The 17,235-nt window shown below is 35.8% G+C and overlaps 1 protein-coding gene across 1 annotated transcript in view; it reads left to right on the forward strand.

The window, feature by feature from the left end:
• The window catches only part of DNER (delta/notch like EGF repeat containing), a 556,690-nt gene that overhangs the window by 351,055 nt on the left and 188,400 nt on the right, over positions 1 to 17,235 (forward strand). The window contains exons 6-7 of the mRNA XM_053709836.1: positions 13,899 to 14,052; positions 14,230 to 14,343. Coding sequence (XP_053565811.1) covers positions 13,899 to 14,052; positions 14,230 to 14,343 — 268 coding nt within the window. The remainder of the gene's footprint in view (positions 1 to 13,898; positions 14,053 to 14,229; positions 14,344 to 17,235) is intronic.

Below are 17,235 nucleotides of genomic sequence, written 5' to 3' on the forward strand. Positions count from 1 at the left end.
GTCTGTCAAATTCTGTGATTTTTGGCATTTTAATGGAATAATGTGATTGAAAGTTAGTCTTATTAGCATGCTTCCAATTAATTAAACTCATACCACATGTGTATGTAATGCTCAAGCATGTCTTGCACAAACCTGGTGTAATATATATTTTACACAGCAGTCATGCTGACATGAAATAGTAGGACAAATACAGTAGGACAAATGCTATGTGAAGAACATTGGAATGGGAAATATTAATATTTCATGTCGGGTTAGCGTTCTTGAGAAAATGTAATCAGGTTTGCATTGTTAACAAAAGGAGAATTGTACAAAATCTCAATAACTATTGGTTGTTATCTGAATTCTTGGATGGGATGACCCTTAAAGGGACACTAAACCCAAATTTTTTCTTTCATGATTCAGCTAGAGAATACAACTACATTCCAATTTACTTCTGTTATCTAATTTGCTTCATTCTTTAGATATTCTTTGTTGAAGAAATAGTAATGCACATGGGTGAGCCAATCACACGAGGCATCTATGTGCAACCACCAATCAGCAACTACTGAGCCTATCTAGATATGCTTTTCAGCAAAGGATATCAACAGAATGAAGCAATTTAGACAATAGAAATAAATTAGTAAGTTGTTTAAAATTACATGCTCTTTCTAAATCATGAAAGAAAAAATTTGGGTTTCATGTCCCTTTAAAGTCCAAGTAAGTATGTGTTACACTTAAGTACATTTTTAAATTATATTTAAATATAATAAAGCATAAAATGCGTATGCTGACGGCATTCATCGATGTCTGTCGGACATGATCCGCTGAGCGGATCATGTTAAACAGACTGATGATAAATTGGCCCCTATGGGCCAGATTGCAAGTGGAGTGTTATGTAACGCTACAGCTCAAGTGCATTAGAAGTAAGCTTTTTGCACACGTCGAGTTACGCTCGTATTACAAGTTTAAAGCAATCTGTTTTCACTTGTTTGCTAACCCAGCAAGTGTAAAAAGACGAATATAGAATATCGCTTGTGCGATAACCTATTCCCCCATAGAAGTCAATGGAGCAAAAAAAGTGGAAAAACCCTAACACCCTACTCACGCGCAAACACAATCGCATTTTCTTAAATGCGCTAACCCAACATGAAAATATGAATATTTCACAATCACAATCCCCCAGAAATAGCAGCAAATTCAGAAAATAGCTCCACCACTAAGGTTCAAAGTATTTCAAGTACTTTATTGAGCCAGACTGCAAATCAACAACAACGTTTTAAACAGATGTCCTTAGTCATGTATGGTCAAACAGGCAACCTGACCTCATCTTTAAATACCTATGTAGACCACACTCCCAAGCTCAAGTTACCTGTACACAATCTACCTATTCATCACACCTCCATCTAGTGGTCATGTTATGTATAAAACTAACTACCATAATGCACACATTTTTTCACAGTAAGTTTACACATAGTCACTAAATACGATGTATATTATATTCAACTATTTACAAAGTACATTTCTTTCACAATATATTCTACTGCAAAAAATTACATCTCTTTCACAGTATATATTTACTACAAAAATATAGACCAGTCAAGTTACTTATTCATCCCCCCTGGCATCAAAGTGCCAAGTTCAAAAATCCAGAATGCCTCTCGTTTTTTGAGTAATTTAATATGGTCACCTTCCCTCCTAGGATGTTTCACCTGTTTTAGGATTTGAAATCTCAGCTGGCTCAGATTATGTACAGCTGACAAAAAGTGATGGGCTACAGGGGCATCAATTTTCTTTGTCCTAATATTGCTCTTATGTTAGGTAATGCTTTCCCGTACTGTACGGGTGGTCTCCCATACATACCCTAGCCCACATGGGCATTTAATTAGGTAAATATAATATCATATTTCTTTCCTGAGCTAGGATAATTAAACATTGACCCCCTAATTAAACTGTTACAATTTGAACAGCCAAGACAGGGATAACAACCTAAGTTTTTCTTTCCTATATACCTCTGAGAGGAGATCTTAGATGGACCAATGTCTGCCCTAACCAAAACATCTTTCAAATTTCTACCTCTTTTGTAGGCAGGCATAGGGAGATTTTTGAATTCTTGTACATTAGGATTACATGTGCTTAAAATATGCCAATGCCGGCCTAGGATCCTCTGAACTTGTTTGTTCCAGGGCGAATATTGACTCACAAGAACTAATCTAGGGGATTTTTTCTCAGAATTATCCTTTCTTTCCAATAGTGTTTTCTAGGAGTCTTAAGGGCATTTTCAACTTCTGTCTCAATAAGCTCTACCGGATAACCCCTCTCAAGAAAACAATCACTCATTTCAATCAGCTTTTTTCCGCTTTATCTTCACATGACACAATACGTCTAACCCGCAGAAATTGACTTTTAGGTAAGGATCTAATAAGAGAAGGTGGGTGAGCACTAGTGTAGTGTAAGAGAGTATTGTAATCCGTCTCCTTTTTATAAAGGTCCACTGACAAACCTAATTCACATTTCGATATTCTTGTATTCAGGAATACAATACTCTCCTCACTAGACACGAGTTTAAATTTGATATGACAAGTTGCTGCATTTAAATCATTAACAAAGCTTGGGTTGATTCAATACAAAGATTGAAACGTGTACACATATTAGCACTCACATCTCGTAGTAATGTGGCTATAAATTTGGAACATCTAGTGCCAAAGGGGAGACGGTCTGTGCCGTAGGAGTTAAAATATAACCTTTATTAGGATTATTAAAAAAGATTCCACAAAACAAACACAAACAAATATAAATAAAAATACTCAATGTTGAAAAGGATGCTATATAGAGGGTATAAATGCTAAACAAAGTTATGTGTAAAGAGGATTATCTCCAGACCTAGGATTAGGGGTATTCCTGGTTACTGGGATATCTCCTGGTTATAGCTGCTTCTATATATAATATATAATGTTTGTAAATACAATGATAAGTGCTATTTCCTGGCTAGAATATTTTAATTGTTCATGGTCTCAAAGATCTTTAAAAATAAATTTATTCTGCAGTATAGTACCTATAAATATGATTGTATATGCTTCTCGGGCATGTGCATTTAGTTCTTTGACATTAGTGCTGCTAATGCAGTAATAGCTATATTTCAAAAGCTAATAGTATCCTTAAATCAAAATGACTCAATTTTTGGTCATTAAATTGCTTCTTAGGTTAATAGAGCGTGGTTTATAATTGGAATTGAGGGTGTAAGGTAGTAGCCGTTATTAACTTTGGTCACACTCTGTTATAGAGTACACTCTCAATACTTTATATTCTTAAAGGCTTTTAAACCATATAGTGCTTATTTCAAGTTGGAAAATATAGGTATATTATTATTAATACGTAGCACTGGTTATTGTGGTACTAGTGAATCATTACTTTCTGGACATACAGTTGATATCATGAACTTGTTATTTACCTCCAATTTTTAAGGGTTAATTTGGCTATGTTCTTAATAAAGATAAGATGACATATTAAATTGCATAACTAGATGGTATGCCCTAATAGTATTGGGTATATGATTTTCCGTTTATTAACATGAACATGTTGCTATTTTAGGGCTGTATGCAATTTTCATCGTTGATACAAATGTTGCTGTTAGAACATAGCGTTATGCAAGTCCACACAGTGTGGTTTATATCCAGATTATTAGGCTATGTTTATCTGAGGGTATTTGACGCTTATCCCCCGGTATTTTATACTTTGCGTTATGCAAGTTAATACAGTGTTAATTTGTATTCAGATTATTAGGCTATGTTTTTCTGAGGGTATTTGGCGCATATCCCCAGGTGCTTAGTGCCAACAATATGGAGTGTTTAAATGCTATAGATGTCTTGCACTGATATCATCAGTTGTGCTACTATTAGCTTGAACTTTAGTGTGACTAGTCTTTTAATTCAATAATGCAATCATTCATCCTTCATTCGTACTCAAATGCCCAGGAGCTGCATAAAGTCAGCAACTATTAGTTAAATCCCATTAGCATAACTTGCTATAATCGTGAAATAAACTACGGTTAGCTTTGTATTTTTTAGCTAGTTCAATAGTTTAATTTATGTGGCGGTCCACCTTACATTCATGCACTTGGCTTTCTAGCCGTTCTATAATGCTTAGGTGTAGGCAAGTCACTATAGTGTTTTTCTAGTGAACTAGGCTATATCGATATTCTCTAAATCGTAATACACATTACTTCAACCTTTTTTACATATAACTTGGCTGTACGCCTTACGCAATTATAACGCTATGGTTTCAGTAGTGTGACTAAGTACTATATCCTGATTTCAACATTAGCAATTAAAAAGTTTGGCTTAAAGCCTAACAACAGATCAAAGCCCTAACATGTTTCGCCACCATCGTGGCTTTCTCAAAGGGTACGGCACGGCGTTTGGCATGGTCTCTTATAGACTCTGGTCCAACCCTTTGTGGTGACGTAACATCCTATCAGATTCATTGTGTTTTGTGAACCAATTGGAATGGTTCTAACATTATGACCAACCAGTAGCTTTGTGCTGATTGGCTCAATATCGATGTCATTGATTTGGAGGGTGTCAGAATGTTATTCTAATCTGGATGTTTCTTCTATGCATTTGTATAGAATTTTCTGACTTCATTTCTATTACAGAAAGTATAGCCCATTGATTAGTTCGATCATTTGTCTGATTACACTTAAAACATTCATATGAATCTTAGAGTGTGGCATATATATGTATATTTCTAGTGATATATAATATTTCAAGTATTCTATCATCACTATATAGATGTTATACTCATGGGTCATATGTTATCTCAAGATATGCTGTTAAGTTAAGTAGTCATTCTTGTTACTTATAATTAATAAGTGGAGAGTACTATGCAAGCCATTTGGATATTAGATTCTTAATAACCGGTATTTTTATTATTACAAGGATCATAGAAGATAATGGATATTTAAGTGAAAACATAAATAAACACTAATAGATAGTAATTTCGTCAGGATCTTACTAAGGAATAATTTCATAGAGTTCGTATTAACCAACATTTTATTAATGTAGTTGTTATTAGTGTAAAATGTACTCTTAATTCAACATTTTTATATATTTGTGGAGGTACCCTATAGATATAGTGGAAATTGTGTTGTTGTGAATAAATCGTGCTGTTGTTACAAGTGAAATGAAATAAAAATAAATAAAATATAAAAATTAAAAAATTAAAAAATATATGATAAATAGAGAATAAAAAATAAAAATAAAAATAAAAGGTGGACTAGTGAGAGAGGTGAAACATAGATTTGAGATGCTTGTGGATGTATTCCTAGTGATATACTGGGTTAATAAAGAAAAAATTATTATTCGTATATTAATGCGTCTACTTCTTACTTGTGATGCCGATTATACATATATTAACAAAATTACCCTGGGGAGGGAAATAGGTGAGAGGAAAAAGTATGTGATATGCACTCATAATGCATATGATAGGTGATGTATAGGTGGACTAGTGTGGCTTCAGAGTGTAACTTTAGGATCCTCTACTTCTTTTAATATCATTTTGATGCTTTGTATGACTTCAGAGTATAACTTTAGGATCCTCTACTTCTTTTAATGTCATTTTAATGCTTTGTGTTATTATTCAGCACATCTAAATTTCATTCTTCAATTTGTCCTTTTAGAGACCTCTTGCTTGCGTTTTCTCATATTGTGATTAGTTTTTCTAAAATATATTCTCAATGGGAATAACTTTATACTTCCTGCTTTAGATAAGATGTCTTTATAAGTATGACACATAGTTGTTATGCTCATTTAACCCATTGGGTGTAATTGAATTTAATAGGTAAATCCATCTACTTTCATACTGTAGTAATGATTTCTCTTTATCTCCTCCACGTATGCCCAGGTTTATTTTCTGCACTCCATAACATTGCAGGCAATTAGTTTTGCCTTGATGATATTTATAGAAGTGTTGAGCTACTGATGTGATGGTTTTTCTTTTTTGTAGATCTTTCGCTGCATTCCTTATGTTTCGTACGTGTTCCTGTAATCGTGTATGTAATTTGCGTGTTGTCATGCCAACATAGTTTTTTGGGCAATTGCAGCTCAGAACATATACTACTCCAGTAGTGTTACAATTGATGAAGGATTTGATATTGTGTACTTTATTGAACCTATCCTTAATTGTAGTGGTCTTTTTCAGGAACTTGCAGCTTGTACATGATCCACATGAATATGAACCGTTTGGTATAGTGCCTTTTTTGGTCCTTTGTTTTTGCGTGAAGTGGCTCGGACTAATCAAGTCTTTTAAGTTCTTAGGTCTCCTGTAGCTGACCTCAATTTTGGGTCCTATTATGGGTTCCAATATCTTATCAGCTTGTAAGATATGCCAGTGTTTTTTGATTATTTTAATTACTTCCTGGCTCTGTGCATTGTAAGTTAATACTAGTCTTGTCTTTCCATCACTCTGTTTGGATTTCGGTTTTAGCAGGTCTTGTCGGTTGGTTCTTTTAGCTCTGTATTTGGCTTTCTTTATGGATGAACGACTGTACCCCCTCTGGCTGAGACGAGCAGCTACTTCTGATGCTCTTTTTTTATATAATTCATCTTCTGAACAATTTCTCTTTGTTCTCAGGAATTCCCCTACCGGTAGAGATTTAATTGTACATGGAGCATGAGCACTTGTGCTGAATAGTAACGTGTTAGTAGCTGTCTTTTTTCTGAATAGATCGGTACCCAACATTTCGTTGGTTTTCTTGAATAATCTTAGGTCCAAAAATGTGATTTCCTCTTGACTGCATTCATATGTCAGTTAGATATTAAGGTTATTGTTGTTCAAGGTAGTGAGGAATTTGTCAAGTTTATCTTTGGGTCCTTCCCAGATCATCAGGATATCGTCTATGTATCTCAGCCAGAGGGGGATGTGTTGTGTGAATTCATCATTTTCTGTTGTGAAGACTGTATGATGTTCCCACCAACCTAAAAATAGGTTGGCATAAGTTGGTGCACAGGCAGTTCCCATTGCTGTCCCTCTACACTGCAAGTAGAATTGGTTGTTAAAGACGAAGTAGTTTTTCTTCAGTACAAATTCCAATAATTTTATGACAAATTCATTATGGCTTGAGTCTTCTTCATTAGTCATATTGAGGTAATATTGTACTGCTTCAAGTCCCAGGTCATGCTTAATGCTAGTGTAGAGGGCTTCCACATCGGCAGTAACTAGCCAAGTGGTGGGTCCTATTTGGATATCTTGGAGTTGTTGTAACGTTTCCATAGTGTCCTTAATGAACGATGGTATTTGAGTAAGAAATTCCCTCAATCTTATGTCAATGTATTGACTTGCCTTCTCTGTGAGGTTTTCGTTACCAGACACTATGGGGCGTCCGGGTGGGTGTTTTTGGTCTTTATGTACCTTAGGGATCAGGTAAAAGGTAGCTACCTTAGGGTGATTGACCGTTAGAAATCTTTTTTCTTTATTACTGATGATATTACTGGTCCTGGCATTAGCTATCATATCATTGTATTGAGTATGAAACTGTTCAGTGGGATTACTCCACAGTTTTCGATAGCAGGTCTGATCTGATAGTTGTTTATTGGCTTCTTTAAGGTATTGGTCGGTTGGCCAAATTACAATATTTCCACCTTTGTCAGCTTTGCGTATGATGACATCGTTCCAGTCTTGAATTTCTGAAAGAGCTTTTTTCTCTTGTCTTGTTAAATTAGTTGGAGGAGGTTTCACTGTCAATTCAGATATTTCTTTACACACTATATTATTGAATATCTGTATGCTCGGACTTTTGGAAGAAGGTGGTATATATTTAGATTTGGTTGTCAAATTCTTTCTCCAATTTTGTGATGGACTTTCTTCATTTTCACTCAAGAGATCTTCCATATCCTGAAGTAGTAGTAGTTCTTCTACTGTCCAATTAGATTCTAGTCCTTCATCTTTTTGATTTTGAATATCCAAATATTGTCTTCTTAAAAGTAACTTTCTTAGATATAATTGTATATCTTTCACATTTTCAAATTTGTCCATAGAGACACTGGGGCAGAATGACATGCCCTTTGATAGTAATGAGATGTGATCTTCAGAGAGCATTTTTTTGGATAAATTTAAGACTTTCATTGTTTCATTTTTATCTTCGAGAAGGGGCTGGGGCTTCTTTTGTAAGGTTTGTTCCCCTGTCTTGTTTCTCGTACACTTCGTGTTCTGGTTGCTTTTTTGTTGGCCCCCCTACCTCTTCTGGTGGATCTGAATTTAAAGTTACATCTCCATCTAAAAAATTCTTCCTCTTTCTTCCATCGGTCTGGATTTGCATTTGATTAGATGAGACAGGATTAGGAGGTTCATCACTAGGGTTATCAGAGTCCTCGCCCTCAGTTTTGGTATCGCTTTGAATAATGGTTATCCTTTGGCGATTGGAAGAGTTCCCAGTATTGAATTTCTTCTTCCATCTATACACTCTGTTATTCTGAAAGTCTTCAATATCTCTATTTAGTTTCCCCATTTTGGTTTGCCTAATCTCTGCCTCGTATCTGTCTAATTCTTTTTGGTATTTTTTATACGCATTCTCAAACTCTTTCATCGTTTCATATTGTTTCAATTGTGTGTTCTGAGTTTTAATTAATTCCTCCAGTCTATCATACTCGGCGATGTCGTGCTTTATTAATATGCTCATTAGTTTATTTGAGCATTCAGATACTGCCGTTTCCCATTCTACAGTCAACTCCGGTTGTTTAAATTCAAAGGCAGGAAATAATTGTATCCTCAGACCCCTAGGTATTAAGTTCTTTTCGATATACTTGTCGAAAAAGTGATGGTTCCACCACACTTTATCTTGTTTAAAAAGATTTTTGTGCAGTTCCCGTAATAGTGAATCTAATCTGTCAGTAGTAGGTTCAGTATTGTGTGACAAAGGTTCATTAAATACTTCTTGAAAATCTGTAAGACGTTTATTGATTCTATCTTGTTCTAATTTATTATGAAGCTTATCAGGGTTCCAAATGTTGCCAATCCACACGCCAAAAATGTTGTCAATATAGCGCCACCAGGTTGTGCCAAATGACAAAAATAAACGATTATTATAAACAAAATATTCCTCAAACATATTCATGTAAATATTGGCATATGTAGGGGTGACATTGGAACCCATAGCTGCACCTTGGAGCTGAAGATATCTATCCTCAAAAAGAAAATAATTACATCTCAATACAATGTTCAATAACTGCAGAATAAATTCTGTCTGTGTAGGAGTGTATTTATACGACTTACTCAACATTTTACCCACAGCTCCAATACCAGCTTCATGTGTGATAGCAGTTTATAAGGAAGTATCATCTAGACTGAAGAGAATTCTCCTATTGTTCTCAAGTTGCAAATCTTGTAGTTATACTAGATCTCTAATATAAGAGCTTGACAGAACAAATGGTTCTAAGTACGTTATCAAGATAAATGGAGACTTTAGATAGTACTGAGCCCATACCCGCAACAATAATGTGACCAGGTGGGGTTTTTGGATTTTTTTGTATACATCACAGGGGTAATATTCTTAGAATCCAAAATAAATTTCTTTATATCATTATTGATAATTCCATTTGTACATGCATAGTTAACACATGATGCAATCTCTTTTTTCACTTCAAAAATGGGATTACCAGATAATGGTTTATATACCTCCACATCAGATAATTGTGACATGATTTCATGAGCATAGTACTCCCTATCAAGCAAAACAATAGCGCCTCCCTTATCAGCCCCCTTCACCACTAATTGTTTATTTTTTTGTAAACTGCCCAAAGCAGATTGCAGGAAACTGGAAGTGTTACCACCTGATCTTCCGGCTGGATCCCTGGTCCACCGGTAAATAGTTTCGGATGCATAGTCACTCTCATCCCGAGATAATTTTTTCTTTTTGCGCTCTTGTATTTCCTTCTTTAGGGCATCGATCTGTGTATCCAGGTAAGTAATCAGTGTGTCCATTTCAGCAGCAGGTAAGTTATCGGATAACTCCCTTTCATTTACTCAATCTGAGTGCTCTTTTCAATCTCCTTCTGTAGGTATTCAACGGTTAGCACCATAATGTCAAAGCTGCATTTATTGAGATTCATTTCAAATTTTTGACAGTAATCACTGTTATCTCTCATCAGGGTAGGACGTGCATTCATGTGTAAGCCCCTTGGCATTCGTTTGACCCTGTGGTATTCTGCCAAAGTCACTGCATGAAGTTCAAATGCAGCATGTTTTTTCCTCAAATATGCCAGCTTTTTGCTTACCACCTGTGAGGGTGAATAAGGAACTAGACTGGTCTATATTTTTGTAGTAAATACATACTGTGAAAGAGATGTAATTTTTTGCAGTAGGATATATTGTGAAAGAAAGTTACTTTATAAATAGTTGAATATAATATACATTGTATTTAGTGACTATGTGTAAACTTACTGTGAAACAAATTGAGCATTATGGTAGTTTTATACATAACATGACCACTAGATGGAGGTGTGATGAATAGGTAGATTGTGTACAGGTAACTTGAGTTTGGGGGTGTGGTCTACATAGGTATTTAAAGATGAGGTCAGTGCCTGTTTAACCATACATGACTAAGGACATCTGTCCGAAAAGTTGATTTGCAGTCTGGCTCAATAAAGTACTTGTAATACTTTGAACCTTGGTGGTGCGGCTATTTTCTGGATTTGCTGCTATTTACAGGTATAGATATATACAGATATACAGTATATAGAAATATCTATTTATAAATACTTAGAACATATTCTGCTATGTGCTGAACATTGGAATGTGAAAGATTTACAGTAAATACATTGTTAAAACCACTATTAAACATGAATATTGCATAAATATGTTTTTCATGTTTTCATCTACTTAAAGGGACAGTCAACACCAGAATTTTTGTTGTTTAAAAAGATAGATAATCCCTTTATTACCCATTCCCCAGTTTTGCATAACCGGATAACCCACACTGTTATATTAATACACTTTTTACTTCTGTGACTAACTTGTATCTAAGCATCTTCTGACCACCCCTAATCACATGACTTTTAGTTATTATCTATTGACTTGCATTTTACCCAATTAGTGCAGTGTCTGCCACTAGCCACGCGCGTGATCACAATGTTATCTATGTGGCTTACATGAGCTAGCTCTCCCCTGCTGTGAAAAGCAAATAAAAAAGAGGAGGACTTCAAGGGCTTAGAAATTATCATATGAGCCTTCCTAGGTTTGCTTTCAACTAAGATTACCAAGAGAACAAAACTAAATTGTTGATAAAAGTAAATTGAAAAGCTGTTTAAAATTGCATGCCCTATTTGAAAAATGAAAGTTTTTTTTGGACTTGACTGTCCCTCTGCAAAGGGCTCCAATGCACTTATATATATATAAAAATGTATTTATGTGTTTATATATGTCTGTAAATAAATATATACACTTATAAATACATACATTTAGTATATGTATATATCTCTATTTTAAAGTTCATTGCCTGCCTTTTATTCTAAAACCTAAGACTGATTAGAGCTGCTAAAATCCTATTGGCTGTTGCATTGAAGTTCCCGTTTACGGCGGCGACTGTATGAAGAGGATGCTCCACGCCGGATGTCTTCAGGATGGACCCGCTCCACGCCGGATGGATGAAGATAGAAGAGGCCGCCTGGATGAAGACTTCTTGCCGCATTGATGAGGACTTCGCTGGCTGGAGGGATACTTCAAGCGGGACTTCAAGAGCTGTAAGTGGATCGTCGGGGGTTATTGTTAGGTTTTTTTAAGGGTTTTTTGGGTGGGTTTTATTTTTAGTTTAGGGTCTGGGCATGTAAAAGAGTTAAATGAACTTTTAAGGGCAATGCCCATACAAATGCCCTTTTCAGGGCAATGGGGAGCTTAAGTTTTTGGTAGTTTATTGTAGGCTAGGGGTTTTTTTTATCTTGGGGGGGCTTTTTTATTTTGAGAGGGCTATTAGATTAGGTGTAAATCTTTTTTATTTTGATAATTTGTTTCTTATTTTTCGTAATTTAGTGTTTGTTTTTTTTGTAATGTAGTGTTAGGATTTTTTTAATGTGTAGTTTAGTTTAATTTAATTGGTAGTTAGTTTAATTGTAGTTTAATAATTATCTTATTTTAATTGTTAGTTTAAAATTAATTTATTTAATTTGACAGGTGAGTTTTAATTTAAGATAGGGAAATTGTAATTTTAATATAAAGTTAGGGGGACGTTAGGTTTAGGGGTAAATAGTTTATTTAAGTATATTTCATTGTGGGGGCTTGCGGTTTAGGGGTTAATAGGTTTATTATAGCGGCGGTGTGGGCGGACGGCAGATAAGGGGTTAATTATATTTAAATAGTGTTTGTGATGCGGGAGGGCGACGGTTTAGGGGTTAATAGGTTTATTATAGTGGTGACGATGTCGGGGAGCAGCGGAATAGAGGTTAATACATTTTAATAGTAGCGGCGATGTCTGGAGCGGCAGATTAGGGGTTAATAATATTATAGTGTTTGTGATGCGGGAGGGCCTCGGTTTAGGGGTTAATAAGTAGTTTATGGGTGTTAATGTACTTTTTAACAATTTAGTTATGAGTTTTATGGTACAGCTTTGTAACGTAAAACTCATAACTACTGACTTTAGATGGCGGTACGGATCTTGTGGTAATAGAGTGTACCGCTCACTTTTTGGCCTCCCAGGCAAACTCGTAATACTGGCGCTATGGGAGTCCCATTGAAAGTGCGGTACTGACGTTGTGTGACTGGCTAAAAGGTGTGTGGTACACCTATACCGACAAGACTTGTAATAGCAGCGTTAGGGAAAATTAAGTGTTATTGGCCATAACCATGCTATTTGACTATCTAGCTGATAGACATTTAATACATGTATCCATTTTCCTGATATACATTTAGACCTAAGCTTAGGCGTGATATACACTTGGTGAAGTAATTTTTGATGGGACTTCCTGAGATTCGCAGATAAAGTGAGTTCTGAAACTTTTTAATAGTTAAGCATAATCAGATCGTCAGTCACATCTAGAAGTCTAATATTCTTATTCTATTTCTCTTTATCTCACTCTATCTCCCCCTCTGTCATCTTAGTCTCCTCTCCAGTCCAGTTCCGACATAACCTATACCTCTAAGAGGAGCTTGGAGTTAAATTATAGTGCATACTTCACAGGGGATGAACTTCCAAGAAAGATGAGAGCTGTCGTCCATAGAAAGTAATGAGGCTCTCTGGAATAGGAAATTTCCCAGGAGAGACTAAAATTAACAGGGGGGCACTTGGCATTGATATAATTTTTCAGTTTGCAGCAAATACAAATTAAATTGAAATATTTAACTTGAATTTATTTCTAGTTCATTACATATTTTACGTTTTGGACAGTTAAATAAGTGTATTCTGAATTTTGAGCAAACTTCACCTTCATATAGTTTGTGAGATAAAGCAGTGAGACCCTCCTGGTGTAAGATAAAAAGAGAATATCATGTGAACTGTGAGAGAGATTCAGACATACCATGGGAACACCCTGTTCAGCTCAGGGAACTCTGCTGTCCCTCCTGCTTTCTGAAACCTTCAGGCTTATTTCACATACGACATAAGTACAATATAATCTGTAAGATATGGAGAAATATAAAAAGTATGATCCTGATTTGTTAAAGTTACACAGAACCTTCAAGCATAATCAGTATTTGTAAAATAACATTCCTAAATACACTGCTGTATATAGAATCTAAGTGCATTAAAATAAAAAATAGAAAGTGCAAAGTGTAAATGTAATAAAACTTAAAGGACAAAATATGGAGTCTAAAGTAATATAAAATACAAAGCACAAAATGTAAATGTAACATACTCTTATGTCATGCAGTGCTTTATTATCTCATCTGCGCCAAGAGCTTTAGATCATCAGACCCTTAATCCTATATTGTCTCTTCTCTAGGATATATTTTCATGCCATTGTGAGCCAGGATATATTGGTTCTTATTGTGAGGAGTTTGATGCCTGCCACAACAACCCATGCCAGAATAATGCCACCTGTACTGATACCCTACAAAAGCATTATGGGGAAAATGCAACCTGTTCTTGCTTGCCTGGTATGTGTTTTTAGTTGTATGAGTAAATATATTTGTAATTTTCTTGAGAATCTGAATAAGGTAGCATTAGTTATCTATTTTTAAATATTTGTATTATTGCATTATACTCAGGGAGTGCTTAAATCATCAGTAGTCATCTGTAACAACAAAAGATTTATGATGTTTGTTCTTCGGCAGGTTACACGGGGGATCACTGTCAGTCTCTTGTGGATCATTGTTTCCCACAGCCCTGCAGGAATGGGGCTACTTGTGTGACAAGCCTCAGTGGTTTCAGCTGCCAGTGTCAGGAAGGTAATTATACATCAAACCATCTTCATCCCAATGGCGTAGCTTATTCAATAGGAGATTAAAGTGAAAGTCAATCCTAGCATTTTACAAACGCTAGGATTGACTATTGAAACAAATAAAGGGGACTTTAAATTATGAATTATAAGATACTTCATGTAGAAAGCTTCTTTATTTGTTTCAATCGATCGCCATTCTTAGCTGCTACGGCAGCCCTGGGCATAAAATATTTTTTTGCTAAGAGGTGACGTTTTCACCTCTTAGCCAATAGCCGTGCAGTAAATCCGGCTTGGCGCCCATGTGAGCCGGATTTAATATTTAAAGGCAGAGTAAGCACTTGTAGACTGTAATATAAAATGCTTAATTATGCATATTAAAACAGCCTTACAATGTACTTTCATTATTTATTTTGCCCACGTTTCCTGTAACTTTATAAAAAAAAAAACGGTAGATTAAATAATAACTCTACTAGGATCAGTATCCTGCCCTCAGAATCTGTGAATTTATTTAACAATTGAAACCCAATTTGCTTGTAAAGCAAAATCCCTACTCAATTTTTTCTTTTTATCAGAGGAGTGGAAGTATCCTGTTGGAAAAGTTTTGGATGTAAACTTAGGTTCTCCGGGATGCATGAAATAGGTCTCCTTCACAAAAACTATAGAATCTCTATGCCTTTCAAACCACCTCAAAGCTATCAACCTATTAGTGGGGTGGAGTTAAGGCCTTTAGCATTTTGGGAAAGAATATGAATAACTTGGTTATGTTATAGGTGGACATATCTGAAGGATGTAGATCTCTTACAGCTAGATTACAAGTGGAGTGCTAAATATCGCTTTGATGAAAGCGATAGTTACGCTCCACTGTGTAATACCAACACACCATAATGTGCACTGGTATTAAAATTCTTTTCAGCAATCGCGTTCACTTCGCTGGGAAGCATTGCGCTCACGAGAGCACGCTTCACTAGACTCCTATATGCTGATATACATATATATTTATGTGTATATACACATATTAACACACACATATATATATATATATATACAGTATATATAAGCAAATACATATATATTTACTGGGAATACACATTTCCCATAGACCGCAATGTAAAGGCACTTTTCAGTGCCGTTTTTTTGTAACACCCCACTCCCACCAACTTTAACCCTAAAATACTGCCTAGTGCAGTAGATTTTATTAAAAAATAAAGATGCTGACATCTTTATTTTTTAATAAACTACACTAGACAGTATTTTGGGTCATATTTATAAAATTAACCAGAGATCTGATCTCTGGTTAATTTCATAAGTGCTTATTGCTATCGCAAGCAAAAGGACAAATTTGCCGTTTGCAGGTGTGCAATAATTTAGCGCTTCATTTGTGTGTGAGGTGGAGGGATTATCGCCCTAGACGCCATAGAGCTAGGAGACCTCAGAATCTAACAACTATAGACTCTTCAGGATCAGGCACAGACTCTGACAATGCACAAAGTGCCCATAACATTAGCACTGTATATGAGGAGAGAGGGGTGATTACCCGTTCAAAAAACGGGGGAGGCGCCCACACCCGAGGAGAAGCAAGCATAAGGGGCAGACTGCCACGCCAGAGGAGAAGGTAAATGATAACAACTTGGTAATTAACATCAGCAGTAGGACATTGACACCTGAGGAAGATAAACTGCTACAAAAAGGGTTCTCATTTGTACCTACAGGCCTTACAGATGAATTTGATCTGCATATAGACGTATTACGTTTTCAAAGAATACTTAAACTCCACGAATTCTTTGGACCTAATAGTGGGGACTATAGTCCATAGCTATAAGGAGGGCTGATAAGGGTGGTGCTGTGGTTATAATGGACTATGAATTCTATCAGAAGGAAATACTGCAACAACTCAGCAAGACGGATACATATCGGACATTACCCAGTAACCCTACTATGCAGTTCAAGAATCGTATAGACGGCTTACTGACGGAGGCATTTGATATGGAGTGGATCGATAAGCAGACACTTGAATTTCTTACGAAGGAATACCCTAAAGTTCCAGTCTTCTACACACTCCCTAAGCTTCACAAGAACCTCACAGAACCACCAGGACGGCCTATTGTGGCAGCCACTGATTCCCTCCTACAACCCCTAGCGGTGTATGTTGACAGCATGCTGCAATCCATGGTGCAGCAAATGGTGAGCTACTTAAAGGACTCAGGAGATGTTATTAAATTACTAAGATACATAGGACCAGTGGAAGATGGGGATTTACTTGTAACCTTAGACATTACGAGTTTGTATACTGTTATCCCGCATGAAGAAGGAATAGAATCCATTAAGAGACATCTAAGAAGATATCCATATGTGGGACCACCGAGTGAATTCATAATTGACCTTCTGGAATGTTGCCTTAAGATGAATTTTTTTCACTTTGAGAAAACGTATTATTTACAGTTAACAGGTACAGCAATGGAGTCGAATGTGGCCCCATCATATGCGAATTTATTTATGGACGAATTTGAATGCAGTAATGACCATGTCTTTAAAAATCCCATCATAGCCTACAGAAGGTACATTGATGACCTCCTCATTATATGGAGAGGGGGTCCTACAGCGCTTCAGGAATGGTTTGAAGAACTAAATCAATCCTTAAAATTTAAGATGAACTGGAGTGGAGAGGCTATTGAGTTCCTTGATTTAAAAATATATAAATAGAACAATATTTTACAAACAACTCTATACCTTAAACCTACGGACAGAAATTCGTTACTCAAATCGTCCAGCTGTCATCCACCGGCACTTAAGAAGGCGCTCCCTAAATGCTTTTTTATATTTGTATTTCTCTATTGTATTTCTATTTTTTCATTTATTTTAGTTTTTATTTTTGCATCTTCATTTTTATTTATTTTTAGTT

The sequence above is a fragment of the Bombina bombina genome, chromosome 4 (assembly GCF_027579735.1).
Source record: "Bombina bombina isolate aBomBom1 chromosome 4, aBomBom1.pri, whole genome shotgun sequence".
NCBI classification, from domain to species: domain Eukaryota; kingdom Metazoa; phylum Chordata; class Amphibia; order Anura; family Bombinatoridae; genus Bombina; species Bombina bombina.